This window comes from Crotalus tigris, unplaced genomic scaffold (assembly GCF_016545835.1).
Source record: "Crotalus tigris isolate CLP2741 ecotype Arizona unplaced genomic scaffold, ASM1654583v1 scf7180000024359.8030256, whole genome shotgun sequence".
Classification (NCBI taxonomy): Eukaryota; Metazoa; Chordata; class Lepidosauria; order Squamata; family Viperidae; genus Crotalus; species Crotalus tigris.
This window is the reverse complement of record NW_024100528.1, coordinates 6,828,823-6,854,193: the sequence shown is the minus strand read 5'-3', so window position 1 is coordinate 6,854,193 and position 25,371 is coordinate 6,828,823. Positions and strand designations below refer to the sequence as shown.

Sequence of the window (25,371 nt, the reverse complement as noted above, 5' to 3'; positions counted from 1 at the left end):
TACATAGCCTCAGTACTGTGTAAGGAATGCCAGCATGCAGACCTAATCTAGCCAAAAGTGGTATCCAATAAAGATACCATGTTACATATACCATATACACCCTATTTCAAGAACCCCCCCCAATATAATTTAAAGAATATTGTATTGTGTACAAAATGGCCAGCACCTGTGCTGCTGTTGTTCTATCCCTTTTAAGTCCTCACCCTAGCCAGCACAGTGAGTGTTGGCTATAAAAGCTGAACAAAGAGGCAGCTGGGGGGGGGGGATATTTGTAAGAGATGGAAGGAGATATGTGGGTCCCTAAAGAAGATACAAAGAAATACTGTTCTCTAGTAGTAAGACTCATTAGATCACAGGTGTCAAACTCAATTACGTTACGTGACGTATCGTGACATATAGTGACTTTTTTGCCTTGGTGGAGCTGAGGCGGGGGTGGCCTGTGCATGACGCATCCAGCCTGCAAGCCGCCAGTTTGACACCCCTGCATTAGATGCAGTAGCTGAAGAAACAATAGAAGGTGCAATAGAAGAGGGGGGAAATGAAGTAGTGAGCAGTATTGGCCTCTGAGTGCATATGTGTTGCCTAAGGATCTGTGTGATTGTTTTGGCTCTCTTTGGTTTTGAACCCTACTGACTTGGGTATAAGTAAAAAACATCTGTGTCAGATACATGGCGATTACCCACAGTTTAACACTGAACTCTAATTGCCAGTTTGTAATCAGTCTAAAAATATTGAATGAACAGGATATGTGTCACAGGTTCCGAACAATGAAGCACTTCAAAGAACTTTCAGGAATGTTTCCTAAAATCTTTATTGCAAGAGCTACAGTTTTGCCGGTCACCATGATGGACTGGTTGATGCCAGACTCTGAACTTCCTGTCGCTGGCATCAAGCTTTCCTTGCTCAACCCCTCCCTTCTCATGCAGTCACAGGTCACATTATCCAATTAGTGAGAAGGTCAAACGTTTACTTCCTCTTTCTTTCCCGGGCTTTTTTCCCCGCCCAGTCTAAGCTAAGTATTAACCCAATAAATGCCAGACAGTTTTGCATATTGTCAAAGCAAGAATATACAGTATTTGCAGCATTGACAATATGGACTTAAGCTTAAATCAATAGTATCGGCAAGGACTGGGCTAACCAAGTCTATCTAAGGAAATTCTTACACATTTATCTCTAATTTAAACAGCAAATTCATAGTGAAATAAACTGAGTTGTGTATTTATGTACAAAGAAAACACAAACTTATATTTGGTGGTATTAGTATTATCTTAGTCAATCTCCTTCTTGAAATCCAGATCCCATGCAAAGGATTTATGAGATCTAGCCTTACAGAAAGCAATAAACTACTGTAATGTTTATATCATACGCCCAATTTCTCCAGCAATTTTTGATAAGAATGTTTGAAGATGGTGCTATTGAAATAGTGTCCATAAAAACAATCCATTACTTTGTATGCCAGCCTTTCTCTATTAAGTTGTTTTACTATTAAAAATATATTGTAAAAGATTAGTTTCCTTTGCTAAAATTTAATTCCTGAAGAATATTTTACACATTTCCCACAATCTTTCTTAATTATAGCATTTATAATGCAATAAAGCATGCTTCAAGAGATTGCAATATGACTGCTTGATAATTAGTCCAATATAAAATAAAACATATGGAGCATGAAATAACTTTCCCATTAGATCTAGCTCACAATAAGAATGGCCTTGAATTCCCCTTGATACTAGCACAGAGCAATGCCACCGTCCAACCTGAACAGGCAAATCAAATTCTCCACATCTGTTATGTTGGAATTATTGGGTTATCTGGCCTGTTAGGCTGAGTCATCAGCTGCAGTAGGCCAAGGTATGCGGAAGTCAGAAGAGAAAATAGATTGGCGTAAACAAGTTTGTGCGGTGCGGTGCAAGGGAATGTTGTTTTGGTGTTTGTTAGTGCCGTGTGCAACAGCTGTATAGTAGCGTGTGCAAAACAAAGTTGGCACGTGTAATATGCTAATATGCTGTGTCATAACAAATGTGGTTGGTGTAAGGTGGTCACCAGGTGCCTATAAACCCGCCTTCTGATAACACAATAAAAGGGATGCTTCGTCTTTGTTCGAGGCTCCCATCCCGAGGAAACCACGTGTAAGTGTCTGTTCTTCAACACCCATGGGAGACCGCTGGGCGCGTGAAAACCCCCAAATGGTGACCCCGACGTGATTCAAGTTTCTGAGCACGTCTCTGGGTACTGCAACTCAGGGCCGGTCGTCAGCTAGACGAAGCACCCTCCCAAAACTGCAACTCAGGGCCAGTCGTCAGCTAGACGCACCCTCCCAAAACTGCAACTCAGGGCCGGTCGTCAGGATAGACGAAGCACCCTCCCAAAATATTACATCTCTTGGTATCCTCTTACTTACTCAGCGGAAGAGCTCACTGCAACTCAGGGCCGGTCGTCAGAGCTAGACGAAGCACCCTCCCAAAACCGTGAGTATGGGGACAGAATTCTCTAAGCCTCAGGTTGCGCACCTCCCAGAACTTAGGGAATTGACCAAGTCATCAATAATTAAATTAGGAAAAACAATGGGAAAGATTTGCTGCTTCCCACTAAAAGGGATTTGATCCTCCTCTTAAAATATGTATATCTAAATTGCCTTGCATAGCCCGAAGGAGGATCCCTAAAAATGTCTGTGTGGGTTAAATTAGGAAAACTGTGACTGTTAACTGTTTCAAATCCAAAGGAAAAAGGATTTTAAAGTCTGCTAGAAATTCTGCTTAAAATAAGCCACAAAAAGGAAAAACCTCACTCTGTTTGTCTGGCCAACAAACAGAGTGAAGAAAAAGAATTGTGTTTGTTTGTTTGTATTCCTCCTTCTCTCTGTGTGTCTATCTACAAGAGCCTTTTGAAACTCAAGTCTGCTTGTGTGGGGAAATAACTTTTTAAAGTTACTTTTCGTATCCTATCACTTATTGGTGATGCTACTATGAAACTTTTCTTATCCCAAATATATAATCATTTCTCAATCTCTAAAACTATGTGGTCTATTTTAGAATAAATGTTCTCCTACCCTTGGCAAGTTGCACACCTTAAAATTTACTTTTTAAAGTTACTTTTCGTATCCTATCACTTATTGGTGATGCTACTATGAAACTTTTCTTATCCCAAATATATAATCATTTCTCAATCTCTAAAACTATGTGGTCTATTTTAGAATAAATGTTCTCCTACCCTTGGCAAGTTGCACACCTTAAAATTTAGGCTTTTAAAATTATTTGGAGTTTTCAGCATTTTCAAACTGCCTGCAAACTACCCCCCTTCCAATTCTTTTCCTGCTCTTTGTTCTCCAAACCTTTTGTCTGCCTCTCCTGGTAGAGTCTGTCCAGAAAAGGGGGGGGAGACCTTGTTCTTGTATCTTTCAGCCATGAAACCCTCTCCCAAGCCTTTGGAAGCACAACACACAGACCCAGATGCTGCCTCCATCCATTTGAGCCATGGGATTGAGTTTGAATCCAGCCATCCACTAAAAAGCCACCATGCATCTTCCCAAGTCCTACCATTTCCCCAGCTGCCTGTGAGAGCTGCAGAAGGAAGGTGGTGCCACGTGAAGCCTCAGAAGAGAAAACTAAGACTGTGGGGGGAGGGTGGAAACTCATTGTAAACTTTTCTTTCTTGCCCCATTTGTATTGTAACAAGCCAGTTGAATGTATTAATGGAGAGATGGGAATATGTGGCAGAACAAATACTGAACATCTTGGACTTCTATCTGGTGGGAGGGAAAACTTTTCCAGAATGTTTGTATTGCCTGTTTTGTAGAAATAGCTGCATATGCACACACACACACCATTCACACCATTCAGAGTCTTTCCCCTCCACCTACCGTTAGTAAAGTTCCCCCCAGGCTGATTTTTGCTCTATTGCACCAAAGCTTTGTGGGACCAACTTCCAACAGATTCCAAGGGGGAGGGAACTAGGCCCCCTCAGGTGATTTGCAATTCATATGCCCTGACTAAGGAAGCAACAGGGAAAATCCCAAACTTCAGCCCTGAATATTTTGCACTGTTGAGCTCAGATTTGAATTCCTAGAACTCATTACGTGCAATTTAAAGAAAATTTAATAGACTGGCATATTGGACATTACAAACCTGGATGCACTGAATTAAGAGCTAAGGCAGGAAACAACCCTTGAAATTGGGCAGCCAGTGGTCATGTAATAAGGAAAACCATGGCTGTGAAGAATTTTGGGAGGTATACAAACCTGACTGGAAGCTAAAGGTGACATCCAGCATTTGAAAATGATTGGCACAGAATATTGGATACTATAAATTTCTTTTCCACCTAACAAAATTTTGCCCTGACTTTTAGAACTTTATGGGTTGCAAGCTCCCCTTTTGGGAGCCACTAAAGGGATCCTTTTCTGCTGCCTCCATTAATGTCTTTTTCTTTTTTTGCTTAACAGTTTAAAAGCTTGCCTACCAAGTCTCCCTGACCAGATCAATTTTAATGTCATATATTTACACACTTAAGGCACAAAGTGGGGATATTGATGGAAGTTAGCCCCCCCAGAAGGAAATATTAAAAAGGGCAGAAAAATATATTTTTCCTCAAAAGGACTTTTTAAAAACCAAACCTGGCCCCAAATCTATCTGCCCCAAACAAGAGCTAGGCCCATACAGATGCAAATGTAACACCATCAGAAAGTTGGAGCCAGAGCAATCAAGAAGACAAAAGAGAAGATCTGCATACCCCACCCAAACTCTAAGAGTCAGCCCCATCGCCTGGGAAGCAGGATATGATAATGCAATTTCCTGAAGAACCATCTTTCTGCAATAAACTGTAATCTTCAGGAACTGTCACCCACCAACAGGTCAATTTAGTAACTACACCTATCACTGCAGTTCAGTTACCCTTGCTAACCAAACCAGCCTTCACTTTGCCAAGCGACACTGAGGATGACTTCCTATAAAGCGCAACCTCCTTATTTTTTAAATAAAACAGAAAAGTAGGAGATGTTGGAATTATTGGGTTATCTGGCCTGTTAGGCTGAGTCATCAGCTGCAGTAGGCCAAGGTATGCGGAAGTCAGAAGAGAAAATAGATTGGCGTAAACAAGTTTGTGCCGTGCGGTGCAAGGGAATGTTGTTTTGGTGTTTGTTAGTGCCGTGTGCAACAGCTGTATAGTAGCGTGTGCAAAACAAAGTTAGCACGTGTAATATGCTAATATGCTGTGTCATAACAAATGTGGTTGGTGTAAGGTGGTCACCAGGTGCCTATAAACCCGCCTTCTGATAACACAATAAAAGGGATGCTTCGTCTTTGTTCGAGGCTCCCATCCCGAGGAAACCACGTGTACGTGTCTGTTCTTCAACACCCATGGGAGACCGCTGGGCGCGAGAAAACCCGCACTGTTACGCCTATTAGTTCTTTTCCATTGACTTGAACCATACTTCTAGATTCTTACTCCACTTTTAAAAGAAAACAAGCTGAAAGGATGTCCTTAGAAATAAGTTTACTTAAGAATCAACAGTCTAAGACACAGAAAAAAATACTCAAAAAAGCTGCTTTTTTAATTTTTCTGCTTCCTTATTTATCTTATTTATCATCCAAGAATTTTCATTACCGTTAAAGAATTATATGTTGACTCAAGTATGCTTAACCCAAATGGTGCCTTAAATGCATTCATTTTTATTTAAACAAAGAATATTGACTTTTGCAGGTAAAATAAATGTGGAAAAACCTAAAATAGTTTTTATGAGAGCAAGTTGTCACACTGTGAAAACAAACTTGATACTTAATCTGTCCATTTCCAAAATAATAAACAGATAGAAACTGTCTCTCTCCCATAAAAGAGTCACTTGTAGCTTTTTACAAAGGATAGGGGGGAAAAACATAAGAATTTCAATATTGTTTGCAGTATAAATAGAACTCATATCTGAGTTACAATAATTGCTTGATTTCTTTTGCAATGGCTTCTCAATTTTTCTACAAATCAGAAGTCTTGGGTTCTTGATGCATGTTCTATCTGTTCATTATTTTTCCAGCCCATCTTGCTGGGAAGATATCCAACATATTTGGACATTATAAGAAAACCAAAATGTGCGGGAAACCAATTTTTGTAGAAAGTTTATTCTGATACCATAGTTCTACTATAAATATGAACAATAGTCACTAGCAATTAAATAATTTTCTTCAGTTATAAAATTATTAAGACAAGAAATAAGCCTAGAGAATTTTCAGTATTCTGAAAGTTTTAAGAAAAAAATTAGAGTTTTTTCTCTCTTAAAATGTTTGTGCCCATGTATCCTGAAACAAGACAAACACAAGTCAGGAATATTTATTGCAGTTCTGAGGAATTAGACAATGGTATTCTGAAACCTTAAAAAGCCCCAGAAGTCTCAATCTATCTAGAAAAGCCTTTCAGATTCTCTAATTAAACAGTGAGATATAGGAAAGCTTTTGACTGAAATTTCTACTTATGCATAAAACTTTCCATACATGGAACAAACAGTATTCAGTGGCACATGGCCAAATTGAAACACAAGTTTGGTTTAGATCTACAACTCCCTCAAATATAGACATATTGGGTAGAAGTAATCTGGGATGAGAGACAGCATGAAAAGCACAAGGCCATAGATGATGCTATGTCATAATGATTAAACAGAGATAAGCAGAAAATATGTTTTGGGAAGATCAGTAGAGAGGTGAGTGGACTGGCAGTAGCTACAAAGAAGGAAGGGGCTTGAGAGATGGGGAAAGGGTAGATGGATCAGTCAAGTAGTAGACCATGCTTAAATTCAAATGTGGCAGCAAGTAGGTAAGCTACCAGAATTATTGTTTGGAAGGCTACTCATCCATAAAACATCTCTGAGTTTCTCTCAGACAAAACCCAGAACAAACAAAATATTCCATCTTTCAGTTTGACCAAACTTTGACCCTCCTCAAATAGTTTGATAAGATTTACAATTTGCTACATATTTCTTTTGTGCATGAAACAAAAGATATCTTTTCTGGTTCATGCACTTCTCTATAATGCTCCTTAACAACCATAAAAAACCAATTTATGTGCCTTCATTTTTAAAGTACACACGAATTTATATTCTAAACCATTCCTCTGTGAGCATTGTTACTGTCTTTACTATATATCATTTTGTTTGTATATTGAGCATAATGACTATAGTAATGACTTTACCATAAAGAGCAATGAAACATCTTTAAAAACACATAGAAAATATGGGTCCTTCGGGTCCCTGATGGAGGCTTATTGTGGTATCATTATAATTACTTCATTCACTTGGCTCCTTCTGGAATTTTCTAAATCCTTGAAAACCTAGATGTTCCTCAGGCCTGGAGTTTGGATGTGCCTGCCAATATGATTTTTAATATGAGTATTGTATGTATTTGGTTAGATCAGACATGTCAAACTCGCGACATCATGTGACGTCGTGCAACGTATTGGGACAGTTTTGCCATTGCTAGCAATGGGGTGGGCGTGGCTTCCAGATGATGCATCCGGCCTGTGGGCCGGCAGTTTGAAACCCCTGGGTTAGATTGTCCTTAGACACCATTATCTATTTAGTTATTTTTTTTGTTACTTTCTTTTGTTGGTTTTTAATTTTATGATGTTCCAGCACAGGCACAGCTGACAAGATATAAATTAAATAAATAGTAACAAGCTGAAAAAATATAAAGCGACTGACTGAAAGAATGAATAGTAGTGCAAATCAAAAATTAAGATGTGTAAGAACACTGCCAGCCTCAAATAATGATATGGTCTAAGAAATATTTAATTATGTTTACTTGTAAATTTACTTACCATATGCATCTGCTCGAAGGAATGAACAGAAGCCAGTTTGTCTAGAAAGAAGAAAAATAAAGAAGCCCTTGATAAACAATATGCAAATACTGAAAATCTTTGTCAAAATTATCATGACAAAAGCAACAACAGCACCTATACCTGTTGGGTTGCCACCAAGATGCTCCATCTTTTCTTGGAGAAATCCAATCTGCCTTTCTAGCTGTTTGTTCAGTTCTACTTGGGTTTCATATCTGGTTTTCCATTCACTGTCTTAAAAGTAAAATATCATATTAATGCTTATTATTTCAGTAAGTCAAAATACTTTGTGTTATAACTATGAATTCTTTGCATCTAAGAGAAGCTTGATAAGCATCTATTTATGTTAAAATCTGAACACACTATAACATCTAAAAATGTTTGCTAAAATTCTTGTCTGTAACTTAAAAATTAATGCTAACTAAATCTTGTTGGAGTCATTGGGTTATCTGGCCTGTTAGGCTGAGTCACCAGCTGCAGTAGGCCAAGGTATGCGGAAGTCAGAAGAGAAAATAGATTGGCGTAAACAAGTTTGTGCCGTGCGGTGCAAGGGAATGTTGTTTTGGTGTTTGTTAGTGCCGTGTGCAACAGCTGTATAGTAGCATGTGCAAAACAAAGTTAGCACGTGTAATATGCTAATATGCTGTGTCATGACAAATGTGGTTGGTGTAAGGTGGTCACCAGGTGCTTATAAACCCGCCTTCTGATAACACAATAAAAGGGATGCTTCGGCTTTGTTTGAGGCTCCCATCCCGAGGAAACCACGTGTACGTGTCTGTTCTTCAACACCCATGGGAGACCGCTGGGCGCGTGAAAACCCTTCGTCTTTGTTCGAGGCTCCCATCCCGAGGAAACCACGTGTAAGTGTCTGTTCTTCAACACCCATGGGAGACCGCTGGGCGCGAGAAAACCCACAAATGGTGACCCCGACGTGATTCAAGTTTCTGAGCGCGTCTCCTCTTACTCACTCAGCGGACGAGCTTACTGCAACTCAGGGCCGGTCGTCAGAGCTAGACGAAGCACCCTCCCAAAACATTACCGTGAGTATGGGGACAGGATTCTCTAAGCCTCAGGTTGCGCACCTCCCAGAACTTAGGGAATTGACCAAGTCATCAATAATGATTTTGAAAAACAATGGGAAAGATTTGCTGCTTCCCACTAAAAGGGATTTGATCCTCCTCTTAAAATATGTATATCTAAATTGCCTTGCATAGCCCGAAGGAGGATCCCTAAAAATGTCTGTGTGGGTTAAATTAGGAAAACTGTGACTGTTAACTGTTTCAAATCCAAAGGAAAAAGGATTTTAAAGTCTGCTAGAAATTCTGCTTAAAATAAGCCACAAAAAGGAAAAACCTCACTCTGTTTGTCTGGCCAACAAACAGAGTGAAGAAAAAAAAATGTGTTTGTTTGTTTGTTTTCCTCTTTCTCTCTGAGTACTCTCAAGAACAGCCTTAAGTTACCAGGAGGGATTGTTTTAAGTTTATCTGTTGGAAAAGTTTCACTTGCATTTACTGTATGTGTTTTATCTATCCTTTTTTCGTATCCTATCACTTATTGGTGATGCTACTATGAAACTTTTCTTATCCCAAATATATAAACATTTCTCAATCTCTAAAACGATGTGGTCTATTTTAGAATAAATGTTCTCCTACCCTTGGCAAGTTGCACACCTTAAAATATTAGGCTTTTAAAATTATTTGGAGTTTTCAGCATTTTCAAACTGCCTGCAAACTACCCCCCTTCCAATTCTTTTCCTGCTCTTTGTTCTCCAAACCTTTTGTCGGCCTCTCCTGGTAGAGTCTGTCCAGAAAGGGGGGGGGGAGACCTTGTTCTTGTATCTTTCAGCCCTGAAACCCTCTCCCAAGCCTTTGGAAGCACAACACACAGACCCAGATGCTGCCTCCATCCATTTGAGCCAGGGGATTGAGTTTGAATCCAGCCATCCACTAAAAAGCCACCATGCATCTTCCCAAGTCCTACCATTTCCCCAGCTGCCTGTGAGAGCTGCAGAAGGAAGGTGGTGCCACGTGAAGCCTCAGAAGAGAAAACTAAGACTGTGGGGGGAGGGTGGAAACTCATTGTAAACTTTTCTTTCTTGCCCCATTTGTATTGTAACAAGCCAGTTGAATGTATTAATGGAGAGATGGGAATATGTGGCAGAACAAATACTGAACATCTTGGACTTCTATCTGGTGGGAGGGAAAACTTTTCCAGAATGTTTGTATTGCCTGTTTTGTAGAAATAGCTGCATATGCACACACACACACCATTCACACCATTCAGAGTCTATCCCCTCCACCTACCTTTAGTAAAGTTCCCCCCAGGCTGATTTTTGCTCTATTGCACCAAAGCTTTGTGGGACCAACTTCCAACAGATTCCAAGGGGGAGGGACCTAGGCCCCTCAGGTGATTTGCAATTCATATGCCCTGACTAAGGAAGCAACAGGGAAAATCCCAAACTTCAGCCCTGAATATTTTGCACTGTTGAGCTCAGATTTGAATTCCTAGAACTCATTATGTGCAATTTAAAGAAAATTTAATAGACTGGCATATTAGACATTACAAACCTGGATGCACTGAATTAAGAGCTAAGGCAGGAAACAACCCTTGAAATTGGGCAGCCAGTGGTCATGTAATAAGGAAAACCATGGCTGTGAAGAATTTTGGGAGGTATGCAAACCTGACTGGAAGCTAAAGGTGACATCCAACATTTGAAAATGATTGGCACAGAATATTGGATACTATAAATTTCTTTTCCACCTAACAAAATTGGGAGCCACTAAAGGGATCTTTTTCTGCTGCCTCCATTAATGTCTTCTTTTTCTTTTTTTGCTTAACAGTTTAAAAGCTTGCCTACCAAGTCTCCCTGACCAGATCAATTTTAATGTCATATATTTACACACTTAAGGCACAAAGTGTGGATATTGATGGAAGTTAGCCCCCCCAGAAGGAAATATTAAAAAGGGCAGAAAAATATATTTTTCCTCAAAAGGACTTTTTAAAAACCAAACCTGGCCCCAAATCTATCTGCCCCAAACAAGAGCTAGGCCCATACAGATGCAAATGTAACACCATCAGAAAGTTGGAGCCAGAGCAATCAAGAAGACAAAAGAGAAGATCTGCATACCCCACCCAAACTCTAGGAGTCAGCCCCATCGCCTGGGAAGCAGGATATGATAATGCAATTTCCTGAAGAACCATCTTTCTGCAATAAACTGTAATCTTCAGGAACTGTCACCCACCAACAGGTCAATTTAGTAACTACACCTATCACTGCAGTTCAGCAAACCTTGCTAACTAAACCGGCCTTCACTTTGCCAAGCGACACTGAGGATGACTTCCTATAAAGCGCAACCTCCTTATTTTTTAAATAAAACAGAAAAGTAGGAGATGTTGGAGTCATTGGGTTATCTGGCCTGTTAGGCTGAGTCACCAGCTGCAGTAGGCCAAGGTATGCGGAAGTCAGAAGAGAAAATAGATTGGCGTAAACAAGTTTGTGCCGTGCGGTGCAAGGGAATGTTGTTTTGGTGTTTGTTAGTGCCATGTGCAACAGCTGTATAGTAGCGTGTGCAAAACAAAGTTAGCACGTGTAATATGCTAATATGCTGTGTCATAACAAATGTGGTTGGTGTAAGGTGGTCACCAGGTGCTTATAAACCCGCCTTCTGATAACACAATAAAAGGGATGCTTCATCTTTGTTTGAGGCTCCCATCCCGAGGAAACCACGTGTACGTGTCTGTTCTTCAACACCCCTGGGAGACCGCTGGGCGCGTGAAAACCCTTCGTCTTTGTTCGAGGCTCCCATCCCGAGGAAACCACGTGTAAGTGTCTGTTCTTCAACACCCATGGGAGACCGCTGGGCGCGAGAAAACCCACAAATCTGTATCACAACAGGAGAGAATGGAAGACCTGAAGAAGAACAGACTCCCTCTCTTACTGGTAAATGGATAAATTGACTCTCCTGATACCTAGAAGAGAAGAACTTTAAAATATAGCTATAGTTCACTGGTAGAACATGTTTTGCTGAAAATCTCAGTTTTACCCTAGTAATGTATTGCTCAGAGTATGAGGAATAAATTAGATGAATTGGAAATTCAAGTAAATGAGGGCAGATACGATATTGTTGCCATTATGGAAATGTGGTGGGATGAAACCCATAAATGGAACATACAGCTACAGGGATTTAAATTATTTAAAAAAAAACAGACCAAATAAAAGAGGAGGTGGAGTTACTCTCTATATACGAAATAACTACATCTCTACAGAAATAGAGCACAACAATGATGAAAACTCTCTTGAATACATTTGGATCAATACAAAAGGGGGAAAATGACATTGCTATAGGTGTACACTATAGGCCACCCAATCAAACAGAGCAAATAGATGAACTTTTTGCTAGTCAGTTAACTAAGGCATGTAGGAAGCACATTACAATAGTAATGAGGGACTTTAACTACCCTGACATCAACTGGGAGACAAACTGCACCAAGTGGAAGTTCAAACAGATTCTTGACAAACCTAGCAGAGAACTTTGTCTCCCAAAAAGTAGAGAACGGAACTAGGGGATCAGCTATATTGGATTTAATCGTCACTAATAGAGAGGAAATGATAGCAGATGTTGAAGCTACAGGAACCTTGGGGAGGGAGGGATCATACAATTTTGGAATTCCACATTACGCAAGGACAAGCAATAGAAAATAATCAAACTAGAGTCTTGGACTTTAAGAGAGCTAATTTCAACAAACTTAGAGACAGTTTGGGAAGGATTTCATGGATGAGAATCCTCAAGGGGAAAACAACTCAAGAAGCTTGGGAAATTTTGAAAAGTGAGATTATAAAAGCCCAGTCTCGCACAATACCAATGAAGAAGAAAAATAACAGCTCTCAAAAGAAACCAGCATGGTTGCATAAAAAACTCTCTGATAAATTAAAAGACAAAAAGGACAGAAATAAAAAGTGGAAAGAGGGACACATAACTAAGGCAGAATATCAGCAAATAGCCTGAGCCTGCAAAGATGAAGTGAGGAAAGCTAACGCTCAAAATGAATCAAGGCTTGCAACAAAAGTCAAAAATAACAAAAAAAGCTACTTTCAACATGTAAAAAACAAGAAAAAGGTTAAGGAAATGATTGGTCCACTAGTGGGAGAAAGTGGCAAGAAGGTGACAAGTAGTAGAGGGAAAGCAGAACTACTTAACTTGTTTTTTGCATCTGTCTTTACACAAAGGAAAAAAAACAGTCTGACCTATCAAAAACTTTATAAATATATGTTAAGTTTAAAGATGGAAGAGGAACAAGTTAAAGAAACAATGATAACATGGGCAAAGAATTTTGGGCATAACATAGAACTTGAAAACTGGCAAAGCCTCTGGGGAAAAAATGCTAGAATAACAAAAATCTATATAAAATGTTTTACAGATGGCACTTAACACCAGTGAGGTTAGCAAAAATGTTTAAAAACATATCTAGCAACTGTTAGAAATGTAGACAAAAACCAGGCACTTATTACCATCTTTGGTGGACATGCCCCAAAGCCAAAAGATTCTAGTCAAGAATACACATATAGTTAGAGAAAATTGCTAAAAAACATATAGATTTTAAGCCAGAATTATTTTTGTTAGGCATAATTGTAGGAAATTATGAGAAAGAGTGTATATATCTAATATTACATATATTAACTGCAGCAAGAATTGTATTCACTCAACATTGGAAAAATAAAGATTTACCAAAGGAGGAACAGTTAATTTAAAAAATTTAGATTGTGCAGAAATGGATAGATTGATATTGAAAATGAAAGAGAAAGAAAATTCAGTATACTTTAGTACATGGGATATCTTTTATCAATGGCTAGAAAAACGAAGCAGAGAGAAAGAACTTAACATGTATTAGTAAGTTAAATGTTAGAACTCAGACAATATGTTGCTGATAAAATATTAAGCATTTGGAATTATAAAAAACCCCGCCTTGCCTACCCTACAAGGTTCCATCCAAAAAAGGTGCCAGAACTCCATTCTGGGCGTTCTTTGAGAAAAAAAGCCCTGGGTGGTACACTCAATAGTAGTACCTGTGTGACTTCCAGTTCCGGTACGTGGCGACGCCGGACATGCTTGGAGACTGCTCTCCGCACTGTCTGGAGTTTCCTTCGCTGGTAGACCCCCTAGGGGGTCGAAAGTTGCCCTGGAGAGGCGACCACCATGGAGGAGGCTTGCTGGTAGATAGAGGAGGGTGGCAGCTTCCCCCATGTCTCCAGCTATCTCCTTAGGGCCGATGGAGCAAAGATCGGCCTGCAAGATGGCAGATCACCTTGCTGCATCAGCCAAAAGTCACACTTACACCTAAGCACAATAGACCCACTGCGGATGATCCGGGTGAGACCCTTTTTATTCCTCTCTTCACCCTATGTTCTTTTTTTGCCTGCAAAAACTTCGTTGGAATTATTTCCCCGTCTGGAAAAAGCAGCTTTTCTATGTGTAGGAACAAAGGCGTTTTACAAAAGGACAGATTAAAACCTTTTTAAAGACTATATTTTATCTCTTTTCATGTTGAGGTACAGAAAAAAAAATGTTTTTTTTTCCTTTTTTTGGAGCGGTATTATATTGGTAGAGTATTTCTTTTTCCATTCTTTCCTTAAAAAATAGAAAAAAGGAAAAATGGTGTTTGAAAAAGTCTTTTTAGCTTACTGAGGACATCTACTGGTCAAAAGTTAATATTGGAATTGTTGACTATTTGGAGATGAGATAGTTTTGGCCTTCAAACTATTTTTCAAGAGAAAAGATAATTTCAGCCAGCTGTTGTATTTGTGGGGGTGGATACTTTTCAACTGTAGCCTCCACTAAAAAAGAAAAAAAAAGAAAAAGAAAAAAAGATTTCTCTTCAACTATTGTTAAAATGGAGAAGCTTCAATCACATTTAAACTGTAAATGTATACTGGAAAAGATCTATGAGGCTAAAGAAGAAATATGTACTACAATAAAAGAGTTACTACAGAATTAAGAGCCAGAATTCCTACTTTAAACCTTAAAACTGACTTTCAGATTTCACCTGACTACTCTACAAAACAGATTATACAAGAAGAGGACTTAACTGATAATAAAGAGAATTTTATCTTGCCCTATAAGCAATCCACCTATGGTTTTGAGGACCAGGAAAAGCAAAGACTGAGTTTTGAACTTCTGAAGCAACGTGGCCTTATGGACAAGAGAAAAAGAGAGCCAATGCAGAGACCAAGATGGTTTTCATTGAATCAAATGACACTACAAGCAACAAAAAGAGATTCATCAGCTGGAAGGGAAGCTTTGCCTGGCATAAGAAGAAAGCTAGAATAAGATTGAAAAATGAAATTTGAAATTTCATGCATTGGATTAAAGGCAATTTAGAATTATGGACTGATGTAAGGATTAAGATTATGAGTTTGAAGTAAAGAGATGTTTTAGACTTGGATTGAATTAATAATTAATTGAATATTAATCAAATAAGATGACTTGCTTGTTTTATAACAGGGATGTTCTGAGCTATGATAACTAACTGGATGAAATTTGAATTCTGCTCAATGGATTGAAATGATTTAAGGTCGGACACTATTCTGTTAGCTTAAAGAGATTGATTGATGGATTAGACATGTATAGGATAGATAAATATACACATTTAGGTATGTCTAGGATAGATCAATATTTTTGTTTAAAAATGAGATATTTTTTATATAATGGATTAAAGGTAATATAGAATATTAAGTGTATTTTTTTTAGAATGTTGGGTTCATTTGTATGAAAATTATTAGGTAATGGAATGAAGAAAATTGAAGAGATGTTTTAGATTTGAATTGAATTATTAATTAATTGAAATTTAATAAGATGATGTGATTCTTCGATGACATGGATGTTATTAGTAATTAACTGGATGAGATTTGAATTCTGTTTAATGGATTGAAATGATTTAAGGTCTGATATTATCTTGTCAGCTTAAAGAGATTGATTAATTGATGGATTAGATAGGTATAGGATAGATTAATATTTTATTTTAAATAGGGGAGATTAGTGGAAGAAGAAATGTTGGAATATTCATGAGCAGGAAGAGTCATGTGGTAACTCAGTCAGCCAATGTGAAGAAAGTGCTACTGAGTCTGTGCAAAAAGGTATTGAGTTAGGAGCTGGATTTCCAGTCTCAGGTTTGTCTCTGTATCTCTCTGTAAGAAGTCTTCAATTGAGCTATGTTGCTGTAAAGAAGAATGTATGGTATTGTAAATATTTTTATATGAATATAAAGAAGTTATTTTGAATCAGCTAAATGCAGTCAACTGTGAGAGCTTCTGATTTATTTTTTCACCAATAGAGAAATTAAAATTCTCTAACAAGAAATAAATAAGAGTTTGATAAAATTAAGAAAGTAGAACATACTTGGAAGGGATATCTGAATTGAAAATGTTTTTATTTAAAGTTAATTTGATTATAGTATTGTAAATTTATAAAGCTTTAAAACAGGTTCAGATTGAATAAATTTAAGCTAGAATTGGATATTTTAAATATACTATGCTATTAGAGGGAAAAAAAGAGGGAATACTTGATGGATTTATTGTACTATGTATATATGTTTTGTTCTAGGGTGTTTGATTACCCCAGCACCACGGTGTGTCCTGAATACTTTGTTTTAAAAATTAAAAAAAAAACAATAAAATTTATTTAAAAAAAATAGTAGCAACTGTGAGAAGAATCTTAGAGTCCTACTGGACAATCCCTTAAATACGAGCCAGCAGTGTGCTGCAGCTGCCAAAAAAGCCAACACAGTGCTAAGCTACATTAACAAAGGGATAGAATCAAAATCACGCGAAGTGTTAATACCATTTTATAATGCCTTGGTAAGGCCACACTTGGAATACTGCATCCAATTTTGGTTACCAGGATGTAAAAAAAATGTTGAGACTCTAGAAAGACTGCAGAGAAGAGCAACAAAGATGATCAGGGGACTGGAGGCTAAAACATATAAAGAACGGTTGCTGGAATTGGGTATGTCTAGCTTAATGAAGAGAAGGACGAGGGTGATATGATAACAGGATCTCAGGGGTTGCCACAAAGAAGACAAGCTATTCTCCAAAGCACCTGAAGGCAAGGCAAGAAGGAATGGATGGAAACTAACCAAGGAGAGAAGCAACCTAGAACTAAGGAGAAATTTCCTGATAGTTAGAACAATTAATCAGTGGAACAACTTGCCTCCAGAAGTTGTAAATGCTCCAATACTGGAAGTATTGGCCAGCCATTTGTCTGAAATGGTATAGGTTTCCTGCCTGAGCAGGGGATTGGACTAGAAGACCTCCAAGGTCCCTCCGTTCCAACTCTGTTATTCTATTATGTTCTAATGCAGGAAAGAAACAAACATTGGAAATTTGTTGTCAAGGTTAATAATACTAAGCTAAATATACCAATGTCTTACTCCAAGCTTCACAAGTTCCCATTCCTATCGCTTGTATTACTATTTATGGCAGTCATCTTTAAAAAGACCAAGAAAATCTTTTGCTTTGCTCTTTCCTTATGCATGATTTAAGAAAGGTATCAATATATCCACTTATATGCAGCCATGATCAAAGCCAGTTTTTTCCTTAAGAGGAGTTATGCTGCCTGTCTCTCTTGGGGAAAATCTGAGGTTTGAAGAACTATAGAAGAACAATGAACTATGGAGGGCAAATGCTGTGAGTTATATCAAATAACTGTTTGGGAGCAAGATATGCCAGTGGAGGGATATAGAAGGTTGATAAACTCAAATTCTGCAAATACTGGAATAGAGATCAAACTAATTGTCATGTTCGTAGAATATATAGCAGCACAGTATCGCATTACTCTTCTCCATCCGCCCTGTTGATTCCCTTCATGATGAGACAATGTTGGATGAATAGGAATGTCCAATAAGTGGAAGAGGGATATAAATCAGGAGCTGCAATCTGAGATCACATGATAAACTGAGTCCCTGTACTGTAGTGGAAACTGTGGGTTAGAAACAGATGTGCAATTTCCAGAGCAGATGGTAGCCTCTTACATGGAATAAAATGAGTCATCTTGGTAAACAGATACACTATCAATAGAATGGTTGTAAAACCATAACACTTCTGGGAGAACCGTAATAAATTCCAGAGAAAATGTGTCCCATGGTGCAGCAGAAAAAGGAAGCACTAGAACAAACAAGCCATCTTAGCAAAGATAGTCTTGGCCCAATGTCTGGCAGACAAAATTGTTTGGATTAATTTGAAGATGACTAGCAAGTTGTGTTGAGGAAGGAGAAGTGTTATCTTCTCTCGTGATCTGTATGAGTTTGAGATTCTGACTCCAAAAAAGGAGAAAGGATTCTCAGATTGAAGAACCCTAACAATTCTGTATTATATCTATGAATTTCCTGGCTGGTGAAATCAGGTAACACTCAGTTGCATCCATGTAGTACTATCTGCTTCTTGGAGATGGCATTTTCTGCCTTGAATGAGATGGTGGTTATGTCCCTCCTCAATATGTTTTCACTGAACCTGATTATCTTGGATAATTGTAATCCAGTCTCCAATCTTCACTTTCTGAGAAATATTATTGAGAAAATGACCAGGCTGCAGCATCAGAGGACCCTAGAAGATATAGATTATTTAAATCCTTTTCCATATGGTTTCAAATTGAGTCATAGCACTAAGTCATGTTTGTTAAAGACTTCTGAAAACATAGGATGGGGTAGTGCAACTATCCTAGTTCTACTTGATCTCTTGGTAGCTTTCAATACTATTTAGCATAGTATTCTTCTGGGCTGCCTATGGGATTATGAGTGAAGAGTAAGGTTGTCCCAGTTTTCTCTTCCTTTCTCTATGGTCAGATCCAGTTGATATTGGTGGAACAGGGACAGGTTGATCAGAGGTCCTTCTTGTGTGGAACAGCTCAAACTCAATGCCCTCACTTCTTCTGATTAACATCTGCATGATGCCATTGGGTGAGATCATCCATTGATTTAAGATCTGGTCTCATCAGTATGCTGATGATACCTAGGTATGTATCCCAATCTCAGGTAATGTTGTCAAAATCTTGTCCTGGTGGTTGGAGAAGAACTGGCTTAGGCCCAATTCTGACAAGACTTAGTATTTGTGCTCTTTGGAACTCCCCTCTCCTCCCACCAGTTTGGAGAAGTTCCATCCTAGGTTCTGAATGGGACTATAATGCCTTTTTTGCATGATGATGATAATGATGATGATATCCTGTCTGACACTTGGCAATTCTATGGGCCTGATTTCTCCACATCTTCCATTACTTCTTTGAGTTTTTCTATGCTCTGTCTGATGTCAGCTTTGATATTGTGCCTTCTTTGGGATTGGTGCACAATTGAGGGGTTTTCCTGAACTCACAACTCTTTTTCAAGCAAGTGGCAGGTTCAAGTTGCTGTAAAGATAGTAGTCCAAGGTTTGCAAAAAGTACTGTTTAAATGCTGAGGAGAAAACAGTCCCAGTGAAAATTGTGACTAGGTGTTTGTAGCCAATTGTTCTCCATAACTATTGGGACATGCAAGAAAGCAATCAAATACAGTTGCAATAATGTTTGTGGTGATTTATTCTTAGACTGGAGGGATATACCATCAATTGTCTCTACTTGTATAGAAAGACAAATTGTCCTATAATAGCCTTATCAATGAAATTAATATTTGCTCCCCCACAAGCTCAAATGAACTAAGAGCTGCATTTCCGAGGTGAGGGGATGCAAACGGAGATAATAAAATATATTGCTTAGTGTCAGACATTGAAAGACTCTGTAATTGTTGGTGGATGGAGGAACAGTTTCTCAAAATCAAAATATTAAAGCAATTTAGAACCTTACTCATGAAATGACCCAACTTTCCACAGGTGCAATGATACTTTTCCTATTCTTCAATTAATTGTACCTCAATTCTATCAGATGACCATCTCTTACCACAAAATGTTGAGACACTCTTCCAAAGTCTCTGGCATGCCTTATTTCACTAATTCATCTCTTAAATTAACTTTCCTGAACCTGGTTGATGATGACAAAATTCCAGTGGACATTGCTGACATTCAACTGAAAATATGTTATGTACTTCAGCATCCTTCTTGTCCCAATTTATGACTTTCCCAATCACAGTTGCTTTCCCAACCAAAGGCAGCTTTCACCTTCTGCATAAAATCTTGTCAGCGATCTAGCATGATATTGTTTCTTTCAGTGAGTAGAACTGCCCATGTGTCTGCTGTTCTTTTTAAAAGCCTGAAAAATGCCACCTTTCTCTAATCACTAGGGAACTTGCTAACCTCACTGCCACAAACAATTCACACTTGTGTGAAAGTTAGGAATTGGACACAACTTCCCCCAACTTCTCCAGCAGGTTTCCAGAATGGAATTTAATTGAAAGTGCAGTAATCCATAAGCCTTCATGACTGAGATAAATCTTGGCCCAAATACTGCATCACAGTATTCTGTAATTATTTAGCTACTGTATATGCTGCAACAATTATTCCACTCTGCCAACAAGATCAGAAGCTAAGTCCAGAATTCAGAATCCAATGCCTTTAAGATGAAACAGTAAAGTGGTTTCAAGACGGATGTTAAACCTTGCAAGTCTGAAAACTCAGGAAACAAAAATTATTTAGATTTTTGGAAAGATATTTACTGCTAGTAGGATAATGAAACAAAATTTTGGAAGCCCATCCAAGTAATTCCCCTGGTCATCACCAACACACCTATAAGGTAGTGACTTAGAGGAAGCTGAATCATGGTACCCAGATCATAATTCTAAATACAGAAATAGGAAGCTTTGGGGGACTAGGAGTATTTTTGAATGTAGAGATCATATGAGTTGCTACCCTCACAAAATGGTTGCCATGGGAGAACTGCCTCTTCAAAAATAGTGGCAATTAGCATGGATGGTCACAAAAATCACATCACCAGAAGACTCACATGACCAATTCAGTCTGCTTCCTACCATGCCAATGGGATTTTTATGGGGTACAAAGGCATTGATCCAAATAAATATGACGAATGAAGGCAAATATATATGTCTCAGGATAATGTTGCAGGATCCAATCTGGATCCGTCACCGGGACCAGAGGTTTAGTGTTCCGAATTTTCAGACTCGTGCTGGAGCCCATCCTCAGAGAACTTCTCTCACCAGAATACATGCTTTAGGCTATTCTATGCATAGTTTTTATGTGGTGCCTGGTTGTGTGTGTCTTTTTAGTTGTTGATTGAGGTATTGATGGCCAGTTACTAAGTCATTGGCTGTTGTTTCCTTGTGCTGCCAAGTCCTCAGCTCCTAAGTAGCTGATAAGCTAGTGGTAAATCAGCACTCTTGTTGACTGACGCCTGTTTCCCAAGGTTCAATCATTTCCCTGCCTATTTTTGTGCCTGCTCAGCTAACAATTTTAATATCTGCAAAATTGAATGTATGTCCTTGTTCATTGCAATGTCAGGCTACAAATGAATTCAGGTGTAGGACAGATGGGGAGGAAACTAACTACCATATTGCACGTGAATGGCCAGACAAGGAGACTCAAACTCACTGGAAGACCAGTCATTCTGCTCAAACAAAGGTTGTTGTGGGGGTAGAATATCATTCTGAGAACCTGAATGAAAGCTGTAGGTAAAGAGCAAATATATAGTTCAATAAATAAATCAATGAAAATTGATCATTGTTTTTATTATTCAAATTGATTAGGAAAGATGAATTCAGTTTTCTGATTTGTTAACCAGATCCAGGATATCAAAGTCAGAGTCTTTTGACCAATAGGCAAAGAGACTAGTTTTTAGTTTTTATGTTATCATGCGAAGGAGACAGAAAAATGGACAAGAACATTCCTTTCATTAATACATCAACTGCAGAAGTGTGAGCTAATAATGTGATTGAAACTGTGTGATTACTTAAAGAAACCCTATCAGATAAGAACAAAACTTATTTCTGTGCTCTAGAGCATGCATGCATTTGTATTAGAAGAACTGGGGCATTTCTGGATTAAAAATTAGCCAGTGACTAGGAGACGCCCAGTTAGGGGCTCCTTTCATGTCCCGTTAATGTGCCCAATGGAGTGATGCCTATCTATTTACTCGCAGTTACTCACTGCTAGGTCGGCAGGAACTGGAGCAAATAACAGGAGCTCGTCCCATCACACAGCAGGACTCGGGTCTCGAACGTGGACTTACTGATTGTCAACCCAGTGTCTTAACCAGGTGAGCCACCATGCTCTTTGCTCTAGAGCATGAAGAAATGTAAAACTTGACATTGTATATAAACATATATAAAATCTTTTATTTTTAATTCACAGAAAGCCTGAAAACTATTATTTCAGCTAAGGTCAAATATAATCTCTTACCTTCATCATCAGTTCTGCTAAGTCTTTTCTCTAGTTCTGCTATTGTATTGTTCATTTCAAATATGGAAAGTTCTAACATTTCTCTGTATTAAAGAGAAAGCATGTATGGCAATTACAAATCCCAATGGTATATGAAAATGACATATGTGTTTATAATATAAATTCTTTACAAGATATCTGCAGGTTTCTATACTTATAAAAGCACCATCAGGCACTCTCTCAAGACTAAAGTCTATAAATTGTGAGCAGATGTCATAACAAACATATTTCCACCCAGTATTTGTTGAATACAGAGATTCAGTATTAAGTTAGCTAAACAGATGGATGATCTGAGATGGAAAATGACATGGAAAATGACATTTAAAACTCTGCAAGTGACCAAACAAAGGGTTCCAGAGCTTTTTCCATGTAATTGTGTCCTAATATATTGCTCATGTTCTATTATGGTCTTTAAAACACATTTAATAATGAAATGAGAGATAACAATATCTCCATGCCTAGCCAGGACTATTAAGAGCATTTTTAAAAGGCCTTTCATTACTTCTCTTTAATGTTCTGAATCTGATGGGTATCCAAAGCAAAAAAAGGTGAGGACCGCTCATTTATACATCCTCATTATTCTTGTCTGTCAAGTAGAAGGCTCAAAAAAAAGTCACAGGAAATTACCTGTCACAACAGTGATAAAGGGACTTACAGGGATGAATCATCCTCTTCCTCCTCAAGGCTGCAGAAAGGACTTCCAAAATACTAGTATATTCACATCCGTCTTTGATCTGATCTAACTGTATTCCTTCCCATGCCTTGCAGTGGTTGTGAAAACAAAACCTAGCTCTGTCACTGCAAATCTCTCTCTACATGCACTTTCCCTTTGCCAAGGTGCTGCCAGCATAGTATAAGACATTTTAAAGCTTTCTTTGCTCTGGTCTGAATTGTGTCCATCCTATTAGCATCGGACTAGTTATTATGGGAAAGAAAATTGGTCTAGATGAGGCAATAATATCTAATCAAACATAGATCTCATGATATGTTTATTTTTGGCCCAGGTAGCTAGGACTAGTTACTTAGCAGCTAAGGATAGGAGGAAATTAATGTGTCCACACATCACTTACAGCTAAAATCTACAGTGAGCACAGGTGGTGCATAAGTGAAGGACAATTGTTTGTATTTTTTTAAAGCCAATAAAACATTAAACACATTATAGCTGGAATGCTGAGCAGGTTTATTGAAAAACAAGAGTGCCTCAGTCTTTTTTCTTAGTGCAATTTACAGCAGTTGTCCCAGATTCCTGTTTGCCAGTTGCCAGTACTAGGAGGGGGGAAAGTACCCACTGCTGAACTGTAGGCTGATCAGCAGGGCATGAGAAAAAGGGGGAAGATGGTATGCCTCCCTCTGCAACCACAGCTGAAGACCCTTTGTGGGCTCCCTCTATTATTTTAGCATATACTGATTTAATTTTCAAAATATGATGAAAAGATTGTAACCAGCATTGTGACTTATCCATGGCATTTTGCCCCCTCTTCACATGACCTTGTGAAACAGCCTCATGTAGACTGCGGCAGCTTAAGAGCCATACAAAAACTATCAATCTTCCGTTTTAATATGTCCCATAAATTTAATATAAATGTGCAGCTTAAGTCCAGTCGCTAAGATACACCATGCTGTAAATATATTCAGGTAATGCAAGTAAATATATTAAGACAGTCCCAGACTCCAACCTTTTTTTGCTATAAACTCAAGAACAGTTCTTAGCTTACAGGTAAGACTTTGGTAACAGAGATAAAACACGAATCTTTCATAAAGTGGCCTAACTTTAACATTTAAGTATTATTGTAACATATTAAGAATATTGTATTAACTTTTAAAAACGTTATTCTGCAAATATAGTTGCAGCTCTAGGAGAACTCTTCCAGAACATGTCAGTGCATAGGGCGTGGTAATTAAAAAAAATCTCTTCCCATTCGAATAATGCAGTTTCCTCTGGCATCCCTTTGGGTTGGCATCAGCCCCCCTCTCCGCCCCCCGACACACACACACACCCTTTCCGGGTGTTTATGCGTCATCCGCCTCAGACATCCGCAGTGCTGCTGACGATAGGACTCACTTCATTTGCTTCTCTTGAGTCAGCTCCAGCTCCACGCCTCCAAAGTCTAGCTCTTGGCTGTAAGCGCTGCCTTCCCCCATGGCTTCCTACACACACGCAGCTGCCTCCGCGCGTCCTCATCGCCTTGGAGAGCACGCAGGAGAGGCGCGGGGAAGAAAAAGAGACAGCGCCGGTCACGTGGCAGGAATTTTCGAACACTCCCGTTGCCTGCGACGGCACAATGCTGAGCTCCCTCCCTCGCGCTGAAGAAAGAGATAGGGAAGATGGATCTTTGCAGGATCCAATCCGGGTCGGTTCCCGGGACCAGGGGTTTTGTCTTCCGAGTCCGAAAGCTCGGAAGACAAAACCCCTGGTCCCGGGGACCGACTCAGATTGGATCCTGCAACCTTATCCTGAGACACGTATATTCGCCTTCATTCGTCAGGGTTGATCTCTGTTTCTTGGAAAGTGCAGTGCGCGCTACCGTGGTTTGGTATTGCGGTGCTGCGAGGCGTGGGCGCTTCTAGACTAGTGTGTCCATTGCAAGATAATATATCGACGACTTGCTTAGAATTTGCATCTATTGCAGTGGTTTTAAATGGGGAACGACAAAAAGAAAGAAAGCTAAGTTATAAAGCAGCATGGAAAACGGCCTAAAGGAAAGAATGTCTGCAGCTACTACCCTCTGTGCTTCCGCGTTATAACAGTGCAGAAATGTCTTGCAAGGATGTTTGAACCTCTATAGATTGACCCGGACTTTTTTTTTTTTTTTTTGAAACCAGCTAACCTCAGTTAAGTGCTTCTAGTTTATTGGTGGCAACATCCAGATGCTGGCTATCGGAAACTAACCAGGATTGCCTTGCTTTGTATATGGAGGGTGTCTGACCAGATAGCCCACCTCTGTTGGCCATATAAGAAAATTAATAAAACATCCCAGAAGGTGGCAAAGTTACATGGATGTGGTTACCAAGAGTTGAGATCCATTGGGATAATCATAACTATGCAAGCTCAAAATGGGTTTCTTAAGCAGCAGAGGGTTGAGCAGGGGGGGTCCCTTCCAGCTCTATTCTGATTGATTGAAGTTTTGGCTGTAATAAGCCTACATATGTATCTATAGCAGTGCTTCTCAACGTTTGTGTGACGGCGACCGTCACACAAACGT

General features: G+C 38.9%; 1 protein-coding gene across 2 annotated transcripts in view; it reads right to left on the bottom strand.

Annotated features, from left to right (window-relative positions):
* Positions 1-24,457, bottom strand: part of LOC120300805 (coiled-coil domain-containing protein 169-like) — a 46,583-nt gene extending 22,126 nt beyond the window's left edge. Inside the window, exons 1-4 of one of the 2 annotated variants that reach the window (XM_039327309.1) lie at positions 24,231-24,457; positions 22,130-22,212; positions 7,930-8,040; positions 7,789-7,829 (exon numbers count right to left, since the gene is read on the bottom strand). In XM_039327309.1, the coding sequence (XP_039183243.1) occupies positions 7,789-7,829; positions 7,930-8,040; positions 22,130-22,212; positions 24,231-24,310 (315 nt within the window). In that variant the 5' untranslated portion in view covers positions 24,311-24,457. The remainder of the gene's footprint in view (positions 1-7,788; positions 7,830-7,929; positions 8,041-22,129; positions 22,213-24,230) is intronic. The other variant, XM_039327308.1, reaches the window with a different exon arrangement.
* Positions 24,458-25,371: the final 914 nt, after the last annotated feature.